The following is a 15,876-nucleotide window of genomic DNA, read 5'->3' as shown; positions in this document are numbered from 1 at the left end:
ATGTATAGATTTCTAAGGTACCTCCATACTGTTCTCCATGGTGGCTGTACCAGCTCACATTCCCACCAACAGTGCAGGAGGGTTCCCTTTTCTCCACAGCCCCTCCAGCACTTGTTATTTGTGGACTTATTAATGATGGCCATTCTTACTGGTGTGATGTGGTATCTCATGGTAGTTTTGATTTGCATTTCTCTAATAATCACAGATGTTGAGCATTTTTTCATGTGCTTGTTGGCCATATGTATATCTTCCTTGGAGAAGGGTCTATTCAGGTGTTTTGCCCATTTTTCCACTGGGTGGTTGGCTTTTTTGCTTGCTGAGTTGTGTAAATTGCTTGTATATTCTAGAGATTAACCCCTTGTCAGTTGCATCATTTGAAACTATTTTCTCTCATTCTCTAAGTTGTCTTTTTGTTTTCTTTTTGGTTTCCTTTGCTGTGCAAAAGCTTGTCAATTTGATCAGGTCCCATTGGTCCCATTGGTTTATTTTTGCTCTTATTTCAGTTGCCTTGGGAGAATGACCTGAGAAAATATTCATGAGGTTGATGTCAGAGAATGTTTTGCCTCTGTTCTCTTCCAGGAGTTTGATGGTGTCTTGTTTTATATTTAAGTCTTTCAGCCATTCTGAGTTTATTTTTGTGCATGGTGTGAGGGTGTGTTCTAGTTTCATTGCTTTGCATGCAGCTGTCCAGGTTTCCCAGCAATGCTTGCTGAACAGACTTTCTTTTTCCCATTTTATGTTCTTGCCTCTTTTGTCAAAGAATAATTGACCGTAGGTGTCAGGGTTTATTTCTGGGTTCTCTATTCTGTTCGATTGGTCTGTATGTGTGTTTTGGTACCAGTACCACACTGTTTTGATGACTGTGGCTTTGTAGTATTTCTTGAAGTCTGGGAGAGTTATGCCTCCTGCTTGGTTTTTGTTTCTCAGGATTGCTTTGGCGATTCTGGGTCTTTTGTGGTTCCATATAAATTTGTGGATTGTTCTAGTTCAGTGAAAAATGTCATGGCTAATTTGATAGGGATTGCACTGAATCTGTAGATTGCTTTGGGTAGTATGGCCACTTTTACAATATTATTTTTCCAACCCAGGAACATGGAATATCTTTCCATTTCTTTACATCTTCGTTAATTTCCTTGATTAATGTTTTATAGTTCTTGGCATATAAGTCCTTTACTTCTTTGGTCAGGTGTATCCCCAGGTATTTGATTTTTGGGGGGGGCAATTTTAAAAGGTATTATATTTTTGTATTCCTTTTGTAATATTTCATTGTTAGTATACAGAAATGCAACTGATTTTTGAATGTTAATCTTACATCCTGCTACTTTGCTGAATTTGTTAATCAGTTCAAGTAGTTTTTGGGTTGAGTCCTTAGGGTTTTCTATGTATAGTATCATGTTGTCTGCATACAGTGACAGTTTTATCTCTTCTCTTCCTATTTGGATGCCTTTTATTTCTTTTGTTTGTCTAATTGCTGTGGCTAGGACTTCCAAAACTATGTTGAATAGCAGTGGTGAGAGTGGGCATCCCTGTCTTGTTCCAGATTTGAGTGAGAAGGCTTTCAGTTTTTCCCCATTGAGGATTATATTTGCTGTGGGTTTATCATAAATGGCTTTGATTATATTCAGGAATGTTCCCTCTATACCCACTTTGGTGAGAGTTTTTATCATAAACGGATGTTGGACTTTATCAAATGCTTTTTCTGCTTCTATTGAGATGATCATATGGTTTTTGACTTTTCTTTTGTTAGTGTGGTATATGACGTTGATTGATTTGCATATGTTGAACCATTCTTGTGAACCTGGGATGAATCCCACCTGGTCATGGTGTACGATCTTTTTGATATGGTGTTAGAGTCGATTGGCTAGAATTGTGTTGAGAATTTTTGCATCTATATTTATCAAAGACATTGGCTGATAGTTTTCTTTTTTGGTGTTATCTTTGTCTGGTTTTGGAATTAGGGTGATGGCAGCGTCATAGAATGTCTTCGGGAGTGTTCCTTCTTCAACTTTTGCAAAAGTTTAAGGAGGATGGGCACCAGATCCCCTGTATATGTTTGGTAGAATTTGCCTGTGAAGCCATCTGGTCCTGGGCTTTTATTTGTAGGGAGTGTTTTTATGATGTATTCAATTTCATTTCTAGTGATCAGTCTGTTCAGTTGGTTTATTTCTTCTTGATTCAGTTTTGGCAGGCTCTAAGATTCTAGAAAGTTGTCCATTTCTTCCAGATTGTCAAATTTGTTGGCATATAGTTGTTCATAGTATTCTCTTATGGTTTTTTGTATTTCTGCAGTATCCGTTGTGATTTCTCCTTTTTCATTTCTAATTTTGTTTGTTTAGGTTCTTTCTCTCCTCTTAGTGAGTTGAGCCAGAGGTTTGTCAATTTTGTTTAGCTTTTCAAAGAACCAGCTCTTGGTTTTATTAATTTTCTCTATTGTTTTTTGAATCTCTATTTTATTGATTTCCTCTTTGAACTTATGATTTCCTTCCTTCTGCTGACTTTAGGGGTTTTTTGTTGTTGTTGTTGTTCTTCTTTTTCTACTTCATTTAGGTGGTGGGTTGTCAATTTGAGATCTTTCTTCTTTTTTGAGGAAGGCCTGTATTGCTATGAAATTTCCCTCTGATCACTGCTTTTGCGGCATCCCATAGATTTTGAGAGGTTGTGCCTTCATTATCGTTTGTCTTGAGGTGCTTTTTAATTTCCTTCTTGATTTCCTAATTGACCCACTGGTTTTTTAGTAGGATGTTGTTTAGTCTCCATGTAGTAGGTTTTTTCTCATTTCTTTTCCTGTGGTTGATTTCTAGTTTCATACCATTGTGGTCAGAGAAGATACTTGAAATAATTTCTATGCTCCTAAATTTGTTGAGGTTAGCTTTGTGCCCCAATATGTGATCAGTTCTTGAGAATATTCCATGCACACCTGAGAAGAATGTGTATTCTGATTTTTTTGGATGTAGTGTCCTGAAGATGTCAATTAAGTCTAACTTTTCTATTCTTTCCTTTAGGATCTCTGTTGCTTTACTGGTTTTCTGCCTAGAGGATCTGTCCATTGATGTGAGTGGGGTGTTAAAGTCTCCTACTATGATTGTATTCCCATCAATTTCCCCTTTTATGTCTGTTAATATTTGTTGTATGTATCTGGTGCTCCTATATTTGGAGGATATATGTTGACGATAGTAATGTCCTCTTCTCGAATGGATCCTTTAATCATTAAATAGTGTCCTTCGTTGTCTTTCTTTATGACCTTCGTTTTAAAGTCTATTTCGTCTGATATGAGTATTGCAACACCTGCTTTCCTGTCATGTCCACTGACGTGAAATATTTTTTCCTACCCACTCACTTTAAATCTGTATGTGTCCTTTATTCTAAGGTGAGTTTCTTGTAGGCAGCAGATTGAAGGTTTTTGCTTTTTTATCCAATCAGCCACTCTGTATCTATTGATTGCAGCATTCAGTCCATTGACATTTAAGATGATAATTGATAGATGATTATTTATTGCCATTTTAAACCTCATTTTCCAATTGATTCTATGATTCTCCATTCTTCCTTTCTTTTCTTGGTTGGATGGTCTTCAATTATTTTCTGGTTGAGTATTTTTCTTTTCATTTTTTGTGAATGTAATGTTTGGTTTTGATTTGTGCTTGCCCTGTTTTTTAAGTATGTTAACTGCTTCCTATAATATTGTGTTTTTACCTGATAGTCCTGTAGGTTCAAACACTTCATTATCATACTAAAATTTTAAAAAGAAAATTAAAAAAAGAATTTATTTCCTTACTTCCCTTGCCCACATTTTATGATTTTGATGTCTCTTTTTTTTCTTTTTAATTTTATTTTGTTTTAAACATCTTCATGATTAGATCTGTATGCTGGCTTATTTGAGTGACTGCTCTCTGATTGTGGTTTCCTCCATCCTAGTTCTTCTCTCTCTCTCTTTTTCTTTTTTTTTTTTTTTTTATTTAGAGAAGCCCTTTCAATATTTCTTTTAGAATGGGTTTTGTACTGCTGTATTCTTTCAGCTTTTGTTAGAAAAAATTTTTATTTCCCTTCTATTTTAAATGATATTCTTGCTGGATAGAGTATTCTAGGTTGTATATTTTTTCCTTTCAGTGCTTTAAATATCTCTTGCCATTCCCTCCTGGCCTATACAGTTTCTGTAGAGAAATGAGCTGTTAGCCTTATGGGGGTTCCCTTATAATTGACACTATGCTTTTCTCTTGCTGCCTTTAGGATCCTCTCTTTATCATTAACTTTTGACATTTTTATTAAAATGTATCTTGGTGTGGGTCTTTTTGGATTCAACTTATTTGGGGCCCTCTGTGCTTCCTGTATCTTGAAATTAGTATCCTTTAGACTTGGGAAGTTTCCAGCAATAATTTCTTCAAATATATTTTCAATCCCCTTATCTTTTTCTTCTCTTCTGGAATTCCTATTATGCATAGATTGGCCTGCTTTATATTATCCCATAGGTCTCATATTGCTTTCGCGTTTTCTCATTTGGTTTTCTGTCTCCTGTTTTTTGGGTGATTTCCATTATTCTATTTTCCGTATCACTAATTCGTTCTTCTGCATTATTCATTCTTTTTTTTTTTTTTTTTTTTTTTTTTACTGCCCTTTGCAGTTTGTATCTCTGCAAATGAATTTTATAGTTTTTCTTGGCTCTTCCTTATATTTTCTAGTTCCTTTCTGAGGGAGTCTGCATTACTGTTCATATCTTTTCTTAATTCCTTCAGTATTTTCACTATCTCCCTTTTGAACTCCAAGCTTGTCAGACTGCAGAGCTCTGTTTCATTGCTGACTGCTTTAGCTGAGTTCTCCTGTTGGTTTAACTGGGAATGGTTTCTGAGCTTCTTCATCTTGCTTGTTATTTTCTTTTTTGTGGTGGAGATGCACTCCCCGTAGCCAGGCAGGGTTTGCCCTGGCACTGCTGTGGAGTGTTTCCCAAGGGCTGGCAGTGTTGGCCAGTCTTCTTTGAGGCAGCGGGGCATTTCCCAAGGGTGGGCAGGGGCTAGCAGGGTCACTCTGAAGCAAAGGAGGACTTCCCGAGGACTGGCAGGACCGGCAGGTCTGCACTACGATGGAGCCAGACTTCCTGTGGCCCAGCAGAGCTTGCCCTGGTGTTTCTGGGCTGTGGAGCTCTTCCATGGGGTGGGTGGTGCTGGGCAGCTCCTCCAGAAGGCAGACAGGTCAGGCTGTAGAAAGCCCGGGAGGTGGTTGTCTTCCTGCAAGTGGTGAGGCCAGCCTTCCGGGATGGCAGGCGGCCTCAGGTCAGGTGCGTGCAGCGTAAGGGAGGGGGGATGCACTGGGAAGCATGCTCACTGGGGCGCAAGGAGTATTCTATGGCGGCCTGCCCCTCCTCTCCCCTCCCCAACACTGGCACCTTGTCTCTCCTGCAGGTCCAGATCTTCTCCCAGATTCCCTCTATTGTGGCTTTCCACACCCCAGCCCTCAACGTATTGCTCCCTCCACCCAGGGCACACCACTTCCTAATCTCTCGGGCTGTCTCCACACGGCCAACCTGACCAATTGCTTCCTAGTCCCTCAGGCTGTCTCCACACTGCCAATCCCAGCCCACTCCTGGGGACTAACCAAGGTCTCAGTGCCCAGCCCCCACCCAAGCATCTCAGTTTTTGGTGACTGTGCCGTTGTTCAGCTGTCACTCTACTTTTCAGATCTCAGACCTACTGCTGTGCTCTTCTTGGCATCTGGAGCTCCCTCTGACTCGGCTAATCTTTCCATCTATTAGATGACTTTCCAGGATGTGGGTTCCCTTTCTCCTTCAAAGCTCCCTTTCAGGAGCACCAGTCTGGTCCTGAGTCCCCTTCTCTCACTCTCCTCTTTTCTCTTGTTTTACCCAGTTATGTCACGAGATTCTTGCCATTATTGGAGGTTTAAGTTCTTCTGCCAGTGTTTAGTTGCTGTTCTGTGTGAGTCGTTTAACATGTAGATGTGTTTTTTTGGTTATGTTTGTGGGAGAGGGCAAGCGCATCCCCCTACTCTTCTGCCATCTTGCCTCCTCCCCCTGTAACTTCTAATCATGCAATTTGCATTCTAAGTCACCTAAATGTCTCTTCTATTTTAAATGTCTGCTGAAAAATCTGAGTTTTAAAAATCCAGTTAAGAGCAACCTTTTCATGAAAGAAAAAAGTGTCTCTACTGATATTTTTCTTTTTTTCCTTCTAAGGTATTCTAAAGAAAACGATGTTGGTCAAAACGTGACACATAGGAATATAGAATTTTAATGAAATACTACCAATAGTCTAGAAAGTCTAGTTAAATATTAACAAGTCCCTTATCATTAAAATGACAAATATACTCAAAAATGATCTGGGAATCCCAAATCTGCTTTGCTTAAACCAAACTGGGAAAAATACTAGATTCAGAATAAATCCCCAGTAGTGATATACTTTTCCTTCTTTTAACAACAGATGCAAATCTATGCTATCAGTGGCTACCTTCCCTGCCTTCAAAATCCTATCTGTAGTAGAAGAAAATGCACCAACAAGCATGATGGAAGGGCAGGGGAAAAAAAAAAGGAGGAAGAAGAAGAGTCCAAAGGGAGGAGGGATCAATTACAGTGTGGGAACTCCTAGATCTTATTGTCACTGAGCCCTGCCCCATCCTTCTTTCTGCTATACGGGTTGGTGAACCAATACAAAGCCTTTCTTGATTTAGGCTAGTTTAAGATGGGTTTCTTGCACTCAGAAGTCCTTACTAATACAGTGATATAATGTAAAGGAAATATACCTAAACAAAGTCAACGGAGACTTCCTCTATCATGGACTAGACCAGGACACTTAAGTAGATAAGTTCTCTGAGTATCCTTATATTTCCTCATGTATAAAGAACACTGGACTCATTCAAGATTAAAAGAACATTTTAGAAATGCATTTTTCTAATCTTCATAAAATACATTTGCTCCTATAATCTTGCTTATTTTATCATCTCTTAAATCTAAGTAGGACTACATTTTTCAATGCTAGAAAGTTTACGGCAAAATTAAGCTTCTCTTTTAAAAAAAAAGCATTTTCTAATTCGAATGAAACTTCTGTTTAGGCCATTTTTTCTCTTAGTAATAGAGTAGCAAGAAAATACTGTCTGACCTCAATTTTTTTCTTCTAAATACTCAGAAACCTAACAGGTTCAATTGCAGTTTGTGCTAATGTACCAATTAACTGTCTTGAAATTTTAGCCACAAGGCAGAAAATAATTAAAAATTTTAAAATTTGAGTTATTAGCATTAAGCTGGTTTTTAAGTTAAAGTTTCTGTAAATTATTTATAAAAATTAATCTTTAATTTATAAAAAAATTTCTTACTTTGTAATGGATTGACAAAAAGCTGCCACTTCCTCATTCTGTACTTCAATTTCTTGTAGAAGAGAACTTTCAGTTGGCAAAGTAATGGTCCCATTTGGGTCTTTCTGTAATGGAAAAAAAAAAAAAAGCATTTTTATTTTAAAAGTAAAAAAGCTCCAAAATTCTAAATGCAATATATAGCACGAACACATTTTTATGATTTTAAAGATTTGGAGGTAAAATAAATCACACCAAAATCAGTAACCAAGTTTTATTTTATTTTTGTCTTTTTGCCTTTTCTAGGGCCAATCCCGCGGCATATGGAGAGTCCCAGGCTAGGGGTCTAATCAGAGCTGCAGCCACCGGCCTATGCCAGAGCCACAGCAACGTGGGATCCAAGCTGCCTCTGTGACCTATACCACAGCTCACAGCAATGCCGGATTCTTGACCCACTGAGCAAGGCCAGGGATTGAACCCACAACCTCATGGTTCCTAGTTGGATTCGTTAACCAACGAGCCACAACAGGAACTCCAGTAACCAAGTTTTAAAGTATTGATTTCTCTCTTTGTAAAAGTAATGCTAAGCCTTATTTTATTTTTTGCCTTTTTTTTTTTTTGGGCCTCTTCTAGGGCCGATCCCACGGCATATGGAGGTTCTCAGGCTAGGAGTCGAACTGGAGCTGCAGCCAGCAGCCTACGCCACAGCCATAGCAATGCCAGATCCCAGCCGAGTCTGCAACCTACACCACAGCTCAGGGCAACGCCGGATCCTTAACCCAATGAGCAAGGCCAGGGATGGAACCTGCAACCTCATGGTTCCTAGTCAGATTCGTTAACCAACGAGCCATGACGGGAACTCCTGCTAAGCCTTATTTTAAAGTTCTGGTTTTACTCGCTCAACTCAAGCAGAAATAGGCTTTACTTTGTGTTGGTCAGTAAAAACAGAATGCTTAAGATATTTCCATTCAAAATCTTCCAGAGGAGTTCCTGTCGTGGCGCAGTGGTTAACGAATCTGACTAGGAACCATGAGGTTGCGGGTTCGGTCCCTGCCCTTGCTCAGTGGGTTAACGATCCGGCGTTGCCGTGAGCTGTGGTGTAGGTTGCAGACACGGCTCGGATCCCGCGTTGCTGTGGCTCTGGCGTAGGCCGGTGGCTACAGCTCCGTTTCAACCCCTAGCCTGGGAACCTCCATGTGCCGCGGGAGTGGCCCAAGAAATAGCAACAACAACAACAACAGCAAAAGACAAAAGACAAAAAGACAAAAAAAATAAATAAATAAATAAAAAATAAAAAAATTTAAAAATAAATAAATAAATAAAATTAAAAAAAACCCAAAATCTTCCAGAAATGAACAATTCAGAAAGTTAACAGCTTAATGAAATCAAAAGACTACCCTCTGTTTCAAGAAAATGAAGAGATAAAGCCAACTGGGGACCCCTCTAATAAACCAGGAATTTGATATATTTAGGCCCCAAACTCCCAAGAAAGCAGCTGGTTCTTTATGTAAGAGAATGAGTTTTAGGAGTTAGTGGGCATTTTCTATGTTGATAAACTTGTACAAAAATCCTGAAAGTCCTTCAAAGGTTAAGTTTATGTGGTAGTTCTCTTGTGGCACAGCAGGTTAAGGATCTGGCACTATCACTGCAGTGGCTTGGGTCGCTTATGAGGTGTGGGTTCAACCTCTAGCCCAGGGATTTCTGCATGCTGTAGGAGCAACCAAAACAAACAAACAAAAAAGTTAAGTTTATGTGTGATCAAAATCTGTGTGCAACATTTAGGGTGATAAATTCACTACCCAAGCATAGCCAAACAGCAGAGTCCTTTTAGAAGTGTTTTGACTCACTGTATAAAAATACCTGATGGAGTTCCCGTTATGGCGCAGCAGAAATGAATCTGACTAGGAACCATGAGATTTCAGGTTCGAACCTTGGCCTTGCTCAGTGAGTAAGAATCTGGCATTGCCATGAACTGTGGTGTAGGTTGCAGACACGGCTCAGATCTGCTGTTGCTGTGGCTGTAGTGTAGGCCAGAATACAACCCATGGCCTAGGAACCTTTATATGCTATGGATGTGGCCCTTAAAAAAAAAAAAAAAAAAAAAAGTACAATCCAGAAGGGAGTTTCCCTTGTGGCTCAGCAGCTTATGGACCCAACTAGTATCCATGAGAATGTGGGTTGGATCCCTGGCCTCACTGAGTGGGTTAAGGAACCAGAGTTGCTGTGAGTTCTGATGTAGGTCACAGATGCAGCTCAGATCCAGCATGGCTGGTGGCTGGTGGCTGTGGCTGGCAGCTACAGCTCCAATTCGACCCCTAGCCTGGGAACCTCCATATGCTGCAGGTGTGGCCCTAAAAAGAAAAAAATTTAAAAATCCAGGATATAGACTTTTTCACCAAAGTTTTTGTTTGTTTTTGTTTTGCTTTTTAAGGCTGCATCCTCAGCACATGCAAGTTCCCAGGCTAGGGGTCGAATCAGAAATGCATCTGCTGGCCTACACCGCAGCCAGAGCAACACTGGATCCAAGTCACAAATGCGACCTATGCCACAGCTGCCAGCAACGACAGATCCTTAACCCACTGAGTGAGGCCAGTGACAGAATCCGCATCCCCATGGATACTAGTTGGGTTTATACCGTTACCAATGAGCCACAACGGGAACTCCACCAAAGTTCTTAATGCAAAAAAGAATGTCTTCACAGCTTCTCCCTATGCACTCACTGATTCACCAGAGTGCTTAACACTGTGGAATGTGAAACCATTCTTATAGACAGTTATTCAATCACCATTTGACTTCCACAGGATTTTCAGTCTTTTCCTAATATTTTCTTACATTACTAAGGCTTTTTCTTTCATTACATGCTTGTTTTTGATTGCTTTAAAAAGTTAATATGCTGGGAAAGATTATTTTTGAAAGAATGCAACCCCCCTATTATAGTGACAAGACTACCCTAAAAGTGGATTTTTATATTTCTATAAATCCTCTGGTTTGCTACTTTAAGTTTGCCACAATCTAACCCAATCATATTTCCCAAAACTTCCCAAATGAATATTATGTTCAAGTTGGCTTGAATCATATCCTGTTCCTGTACACAAGCTGAACGATCTTGCCTCTGAACCTTTCTTCCTAAACTTTTTTCACAATGCCTTCAATGCCTACCTCCTAAACTTTTTTCACAGCATAAGTCAAAAAAACTTATTAATTTCTTAAGCCAAAATGGAAAGCCACTTCGTCTACAATGTCTCTCTCTCTCTTTTTTTTCTTTAAAGGCTGCACATGCAGCATATGGATGTCCCCAGGCTGGGGGTCGAATCTGAGCTGCAACCGCCAGCCTACACCACAGCCACAGCAACGCAGGATCCGAGCTGCATCTGCAATCCACACCATAGTTCATGGCAACACTGGATATTTAACCCACTGAGCGAGGCCAGGGATCAAACCTGAATCCTGAATCCTCATGGTTACTAGTCCAGTTCTTTATTACTGAGCCACAACAGGAACTCCCTACAATGTCTCTTATGAGTATTCAATAGGAAGCATTTTTTTCCCTCCTAGCACTTCTAAGTTCTTAGTCTCAAGCAAACACCATATCATTATATCCTGTTTTATATTTGTCCTAATGTAAAAACCTCTTGAAGAATCATATTTTATTGAATTTTATATTTTTATAAAACTTCATATCCAATTCGGAAGGCGTTCAATTTATTAGATGTTTCACTCCCTCTAAAATAAGTTGTGGCACAGTAGGTTAACGACCTGGCTTATCTCTGTGGCGGCCACCAGTTCAGTCCCCAGCCTGAACTTAACAGTGGGTTAAGAATCTGGCGTTGCCGCAGCTATGGCAGAGGTCACAGCTGCAGCTTGGATTCAGTCCCTGGCCTGGGAACTTCCAAATGCCATGGGTGAGGCCAAGAAAGAAAAAAAAAATTTTTAAGTTAAAATTTACTTCCATATAACCAATAAATTTTCCATAGCAATCATAAAACACTGAAAGAATATATAAGGCACTATGTAGTTCCTTCAACCATTTCCTAAAAAGAATAGCAATAATTTTCATTATCACTGTCTGATTCCATAAAATAAGATTTCTAATTATTAGTAAAAATTATTAAAAAAACAATTATTCTCTAATTATTATTAAAAAATAATATCTAAACTACAGTGAGATACCACCTCACACTCATTAGAATGGATACTATTTAAAAAAATAGAAAACAACAAATGTTGGCAAAGATGTGGAGACTGGAACCCTTAAGCACTGCTGGTGTAAGGTAAAATAGTGCAGAGTGGTGGTTTTTCAAACTATTAAAAACAGAATTACCAGGAGTTTCCACCATGGCTCAGCAGTAACAAACCCAACTAGTATCTGTGAGGACATGGGTTCAATCTCTGGCCTTGCTCAGTGGGTTAAGGATCTGGCATTGCTGTGAGCTGTGGTATAGGTCGCAGACATGGCTCAGATCCTTCGTAGCTGTGGCTTTTGGTGTAGGCTGGCAGCTACAACTAGCCTGGGAACTTCGATATGCCAAGGGTTTGGCCCTAAAAAGCCAAAAAAAAGAATTACCATTTGATCCAGCAATTGTTACTTCTGGGTCTAAACCCAAAAAAATAGAAAGCAGGTCTCAAAGAGATATCTGTACACCTATATTCACAGCGGCATTATTCATAACAGTTAAAACAGAAGCAATCCAATTACCCATCAACAGATGAATGGATAAGCACGCAAATGAGGTATATACATAAAATGGAATGTAATGCTGCCTTAAAAAGGAAGAAAAGTCTGCAATATGCTACAATACGGATGAGCCTTAGGACATTATGCTAAGTGAAATAAGACTGTCACAAAATGACAAATACTATATGACACAACTTATATGAGGTACTTTAGAGTATTCAAAATCATAAAGACAGAAAGTAGCATGGTGGCTGCCAGAGGCTGGAGGCAGGGAAGAATGCAGAGTTATTGTTTAATGGAATAGAGTTTCCTTTTAACAAGATGAAAACCGTTATTGGGATGAATAGCAGTGATGGTTGCACTACAATGTGAATATATTTAGCAACACTGAACAGTACAGTTTAAAATGATTAATCTGGTAGTTTTGTTTTATGTATTTTACCATAATAAAAAAATTTGAAAAAATCAGCAATTATTAAGCATTTATTACATGTCAGGGTCTGCCGTAAGAAATTTACAGTCATATATCTATGTATGCAGTATTTGTTTCTCACAAAGCTCTACTACAGGGGTATCATTATTTTTATCCCCATTTTACAGATTAAAAAATGAGGCACAGATAAGTTAATCAACCCCCACAAAGTCACACAACTAATATAATCAGAATTAGGATTTCAACCCAAGCAACCTAGCTTCAGAACTATAAGCTTATCGCTGTTCCATTCTACCCAACAAAGTCTCCAAAAAACCCCCCCAAAACCTTTATAACACTATAAGAAGAAAGCGTTGCACCCTTTGCAGGAGTAATGATATTTTAAAAAACCTTATTTTTGCTTGACCCAGTAACCATCTTTTCTTCTTTAACTCTGTTTTTCATATTCTACCATTAACAGATTTTGAATCTCTTTAGTGATATTCCTAGGTGCTTTTTTTCAAATCAAAAAAAGCTGTATTTTTTACAGTGCCTTTCATGAATTAGGTCCTTCCTTTCAAGCAAATGACAGCAAGTTTCAACTGACAGTGACGGAAATAGATTATAATAACCAATTATCTAGTCCTACATCAAAGTAAAAATAGAATCTGGAAAATTAACTCAAGTTTTCTGTCCACAAAGTGAAAAACATCTGGACTGTCAATGATTTTATCTACATTAACTTATTTTTCTCCATTCTTTCTGGAACCAAAAAAAAAAAAAAAAATCTTTTTTAGATTTCACACCTACTCCCTCAACTCTTACCCTGATCCCTCCCTCAGACTCCAGTCAAACAACCTAAGCATCAAATCATCTCTTTTCTCCACTGATTTTGCATAATTGTGCACTTTATGAAGCACTCAAGGCTTTCTATTATATACTGCAGTTATATGCACAACACTAAGGATGAGGTCTGTGAATAGTTAATATTTGTAACCCACATATTTTGTCCTCAAGTATTTTTCAATGAATGATAAAGACATATGTAATAAGAAACAATTGCTAATGTCATTATCCAATATATGAAACAAAGAAGAGGACTGTGGAGGAAGATGCCGAGTTCTCTAGTAAATATTTCAGGTTTGTAAATCCATGCAGATGTTTGGTCATCATCTAGACATATTTTATTACAAAATTCTATTCCAGAGCTAACGACATAGAATTAGGAATCATCCAATTTCTGCAATTTTCTACAGGGAACTTTCCCTCTGCTAATTGATGTCAGCATCCATTAGGATCACTGACAGAGCAATAACCCAACCAAAGGGATTTTGGGTCCAAGTTCCATCAATAGGTAACAGTTTCTTTAGGAGGCTGAGGGATACATAAGGGGCTGCACCTACTGGGAATCAAGCTGGGACATCTCTACATACACACACACACACACACACACACACACACACAGAGGAATATTACTCAACCATAAAAAAGAATGAATTATCACCATTTTGGATAACATAAATGAACCGAGAGGGTATTAATCAAAGTGAAGTAAGACAGAGAAGGACAAATACCATATGATTTCACTTATTACATGTGGAACCTAAAAAAAAAATACAACTGAACAAATATAACAAACAGACAGACTCATTGATATATAGAGGGTGGGGGCAGGGAATATGAGCAAAATAGTTGAAGGAAATTAAGAGGTACAAACCTCCAGTTACTAAATAAATGAGTCGTGGGGATGAAATGTACAGCATAGAGAATATTGTCTATAACATTGTAATAACTTTGGTGACAAATACTAACAAGATTTATTGTAGTGGTCATTTTGTAAGGTACAGAAATACTGAATCATTACATTATGTTGTGCATCTGGAACTGACAGTGTTTTAGGTCAGTTATAACTCAATTTTTTAAAGGCTAGTGAGATCAAAGAGAGTTAGGGTAAATTAAGGGTTTAAGAAAAGTGATACAAGTTTGAAATAATTCAAAAAATGTATCAGTACATATTCTATAAAGCTGTAATAAGAATATAGGAAAGCTTTCTTTACACCAGAAATTAGATACACCAGCTTTTCAATAAATGCATTTTCAGCATTAAATATAAACATATAGTTGCTATTCAGAACAAAGTTGGTTACTTCCTTACTTGAATTTTAAAAATTTTATAGTCTTCAGTAAGCTATTCAAATAGTGTACTACATTCAGCTAGACAATGGAAATTGTGTTTTATTCAAGTCTATCTCTTCTTTATAATTAATATTAGACATTATTTGAGTGGAGATATAAATGTTTATGTTAATATAATCAAATTTTAAAGTCAATAACCACAGAACGTCACAAAAAAAAAATTCCATGAAAATAATTTGATTCATTACTAAAATCTTTGAAATCTGCTCAAAGTAGCTACGTTTACAGCTATTAACTAAAAGTGTGATTTAAACTTAAATTCCCAGAAGACAGTTTTTAAGAACTATGCCTTTTCCTGGTTTTGGAAACAAAAATCTGAACTAAAATACTTAGATCATTACTAACAAAAGACATTAGAAGGAAACAGGAAGTAAGACTGCTGAGTGAGAAGAAAAACACCCTTCAGAGTTTTTACCACAAAGCATAAAATTCTTACAGGAAATAAATACTTAAGTGTGTAAAGTAATTATAAAGAATAGGCATGGCAGTCTTTCCCGACAAAAAAATATGAACCTCAGGAAAAAGCTTTTAAACAGAGATGAACGGTGTGTGAAAAATTAAGTTTCCTTTCAGTGCCACAGACTTCCAAAATCGGCCTATTATTAGTGTTCTATTTACCTCCCCCTTTTGGCCTAAATCAAACCAAACTTTATCTTCTACACAAAGAAAATGATGAAATCTTAGTGTTAATAAAAATAAAATCCTTTTTAAAATCTGTAACAACTGCACACCAAATCTCTGATTTAAGACCTACAAAAACTACGTGAATGCACTGATCATCTGAAAGAAACCATTACCAAATGGCTATTTATAAGTCATTGGTTGATATTTAACTATAATACCAGCCTCCTTGAGTTTTCTTCTCATTGGTCCTTGTTCTACTTTTTTGGACAGTGAATTTTAAAACTAAGTTACTAAACTGAATTTCTCAATTTACAGAGAAATATATTTTTTAAAAATGGTATTTGCTTAATTTCAAGCTTTCTATAAAAGGTATTTCAGCTTTTAGCACCTGTAGTGTCTTTTTTCTTTTCTTTTGCCATGCCTGAAGTATGCAGAAGTTCCCAGGCCAGGGACTGAACTCACACCACAGCAGTAACCACAGCCACAGCAGTGTCGATCCCAGATCCCCCATCTGCTAAGCCACCAGGGAACTCCCAATTGTCTATTAAAATTTAGCACATAGTGCTACTTCATGTAGCACAAAGCAACATACTTAATACTGAAAAACTTTGTACCTCACTATTTCATCTTTTTAATAATAATACCATGATTTTCCAATATTCTACTTCCTGAACTGATTTGA

The 15,876-nt window shown here is 37.8% G+C and overlaps 1 protein-coding gene across 4 annotated transcripts in view; it reads right to left on the bottom strand.

Annotated features, from left to right (window-relative positions):
- PIK3C2A (phosphatidylinositol-4-phosphate 3-kinase catalytic subunit type 2 alpha) overlaps positions 1 to 15,876 on the bottom strand; it is a 195,430-nt gene that overhangs the window by 69,055 nt on the left and 110,499 nt on the right. For all 4 annotated transcript variants that reach the window (XR_014837239.1, XM_021083275.2, XM_085011828.1 and 1 more), the window contains one exon: positions 7,312 to 7,415. Coding sequence is in view for 2 of the 4 variants with exons in the window: in XM_021083275.2 (XP_020938934.2) it covers positions 7,312 to 7,415 (104 nt within the window). In the remaining 2 variants the exon portion in view is untranslated. The remainder of the gene's footprint in view (positions 1 to 7,311; positions 7,416 to 15,876) is intronic.

The sequence above is a fragment of the Sus scrofa genome, chromosome 2 (assembly GCF_054392235.1).
Source record: "Sus scrofa isolate SSC_HxYL_T2T_F1_AM1 chromosome 2, Sscrofa_HxYL_maternal_Yorkshire_Landrace_v2.0, whole genome shotgun sequence".
NCBI classification, from domain to species: Eukaryota; Metazoa; Chordata; class Mammalia; order Artiodactyla; family Suidae; genus Sus; species Sus scrofa.
This window is presented reverse-complemented; position numbering and strand designations above follow the sequence as displayed.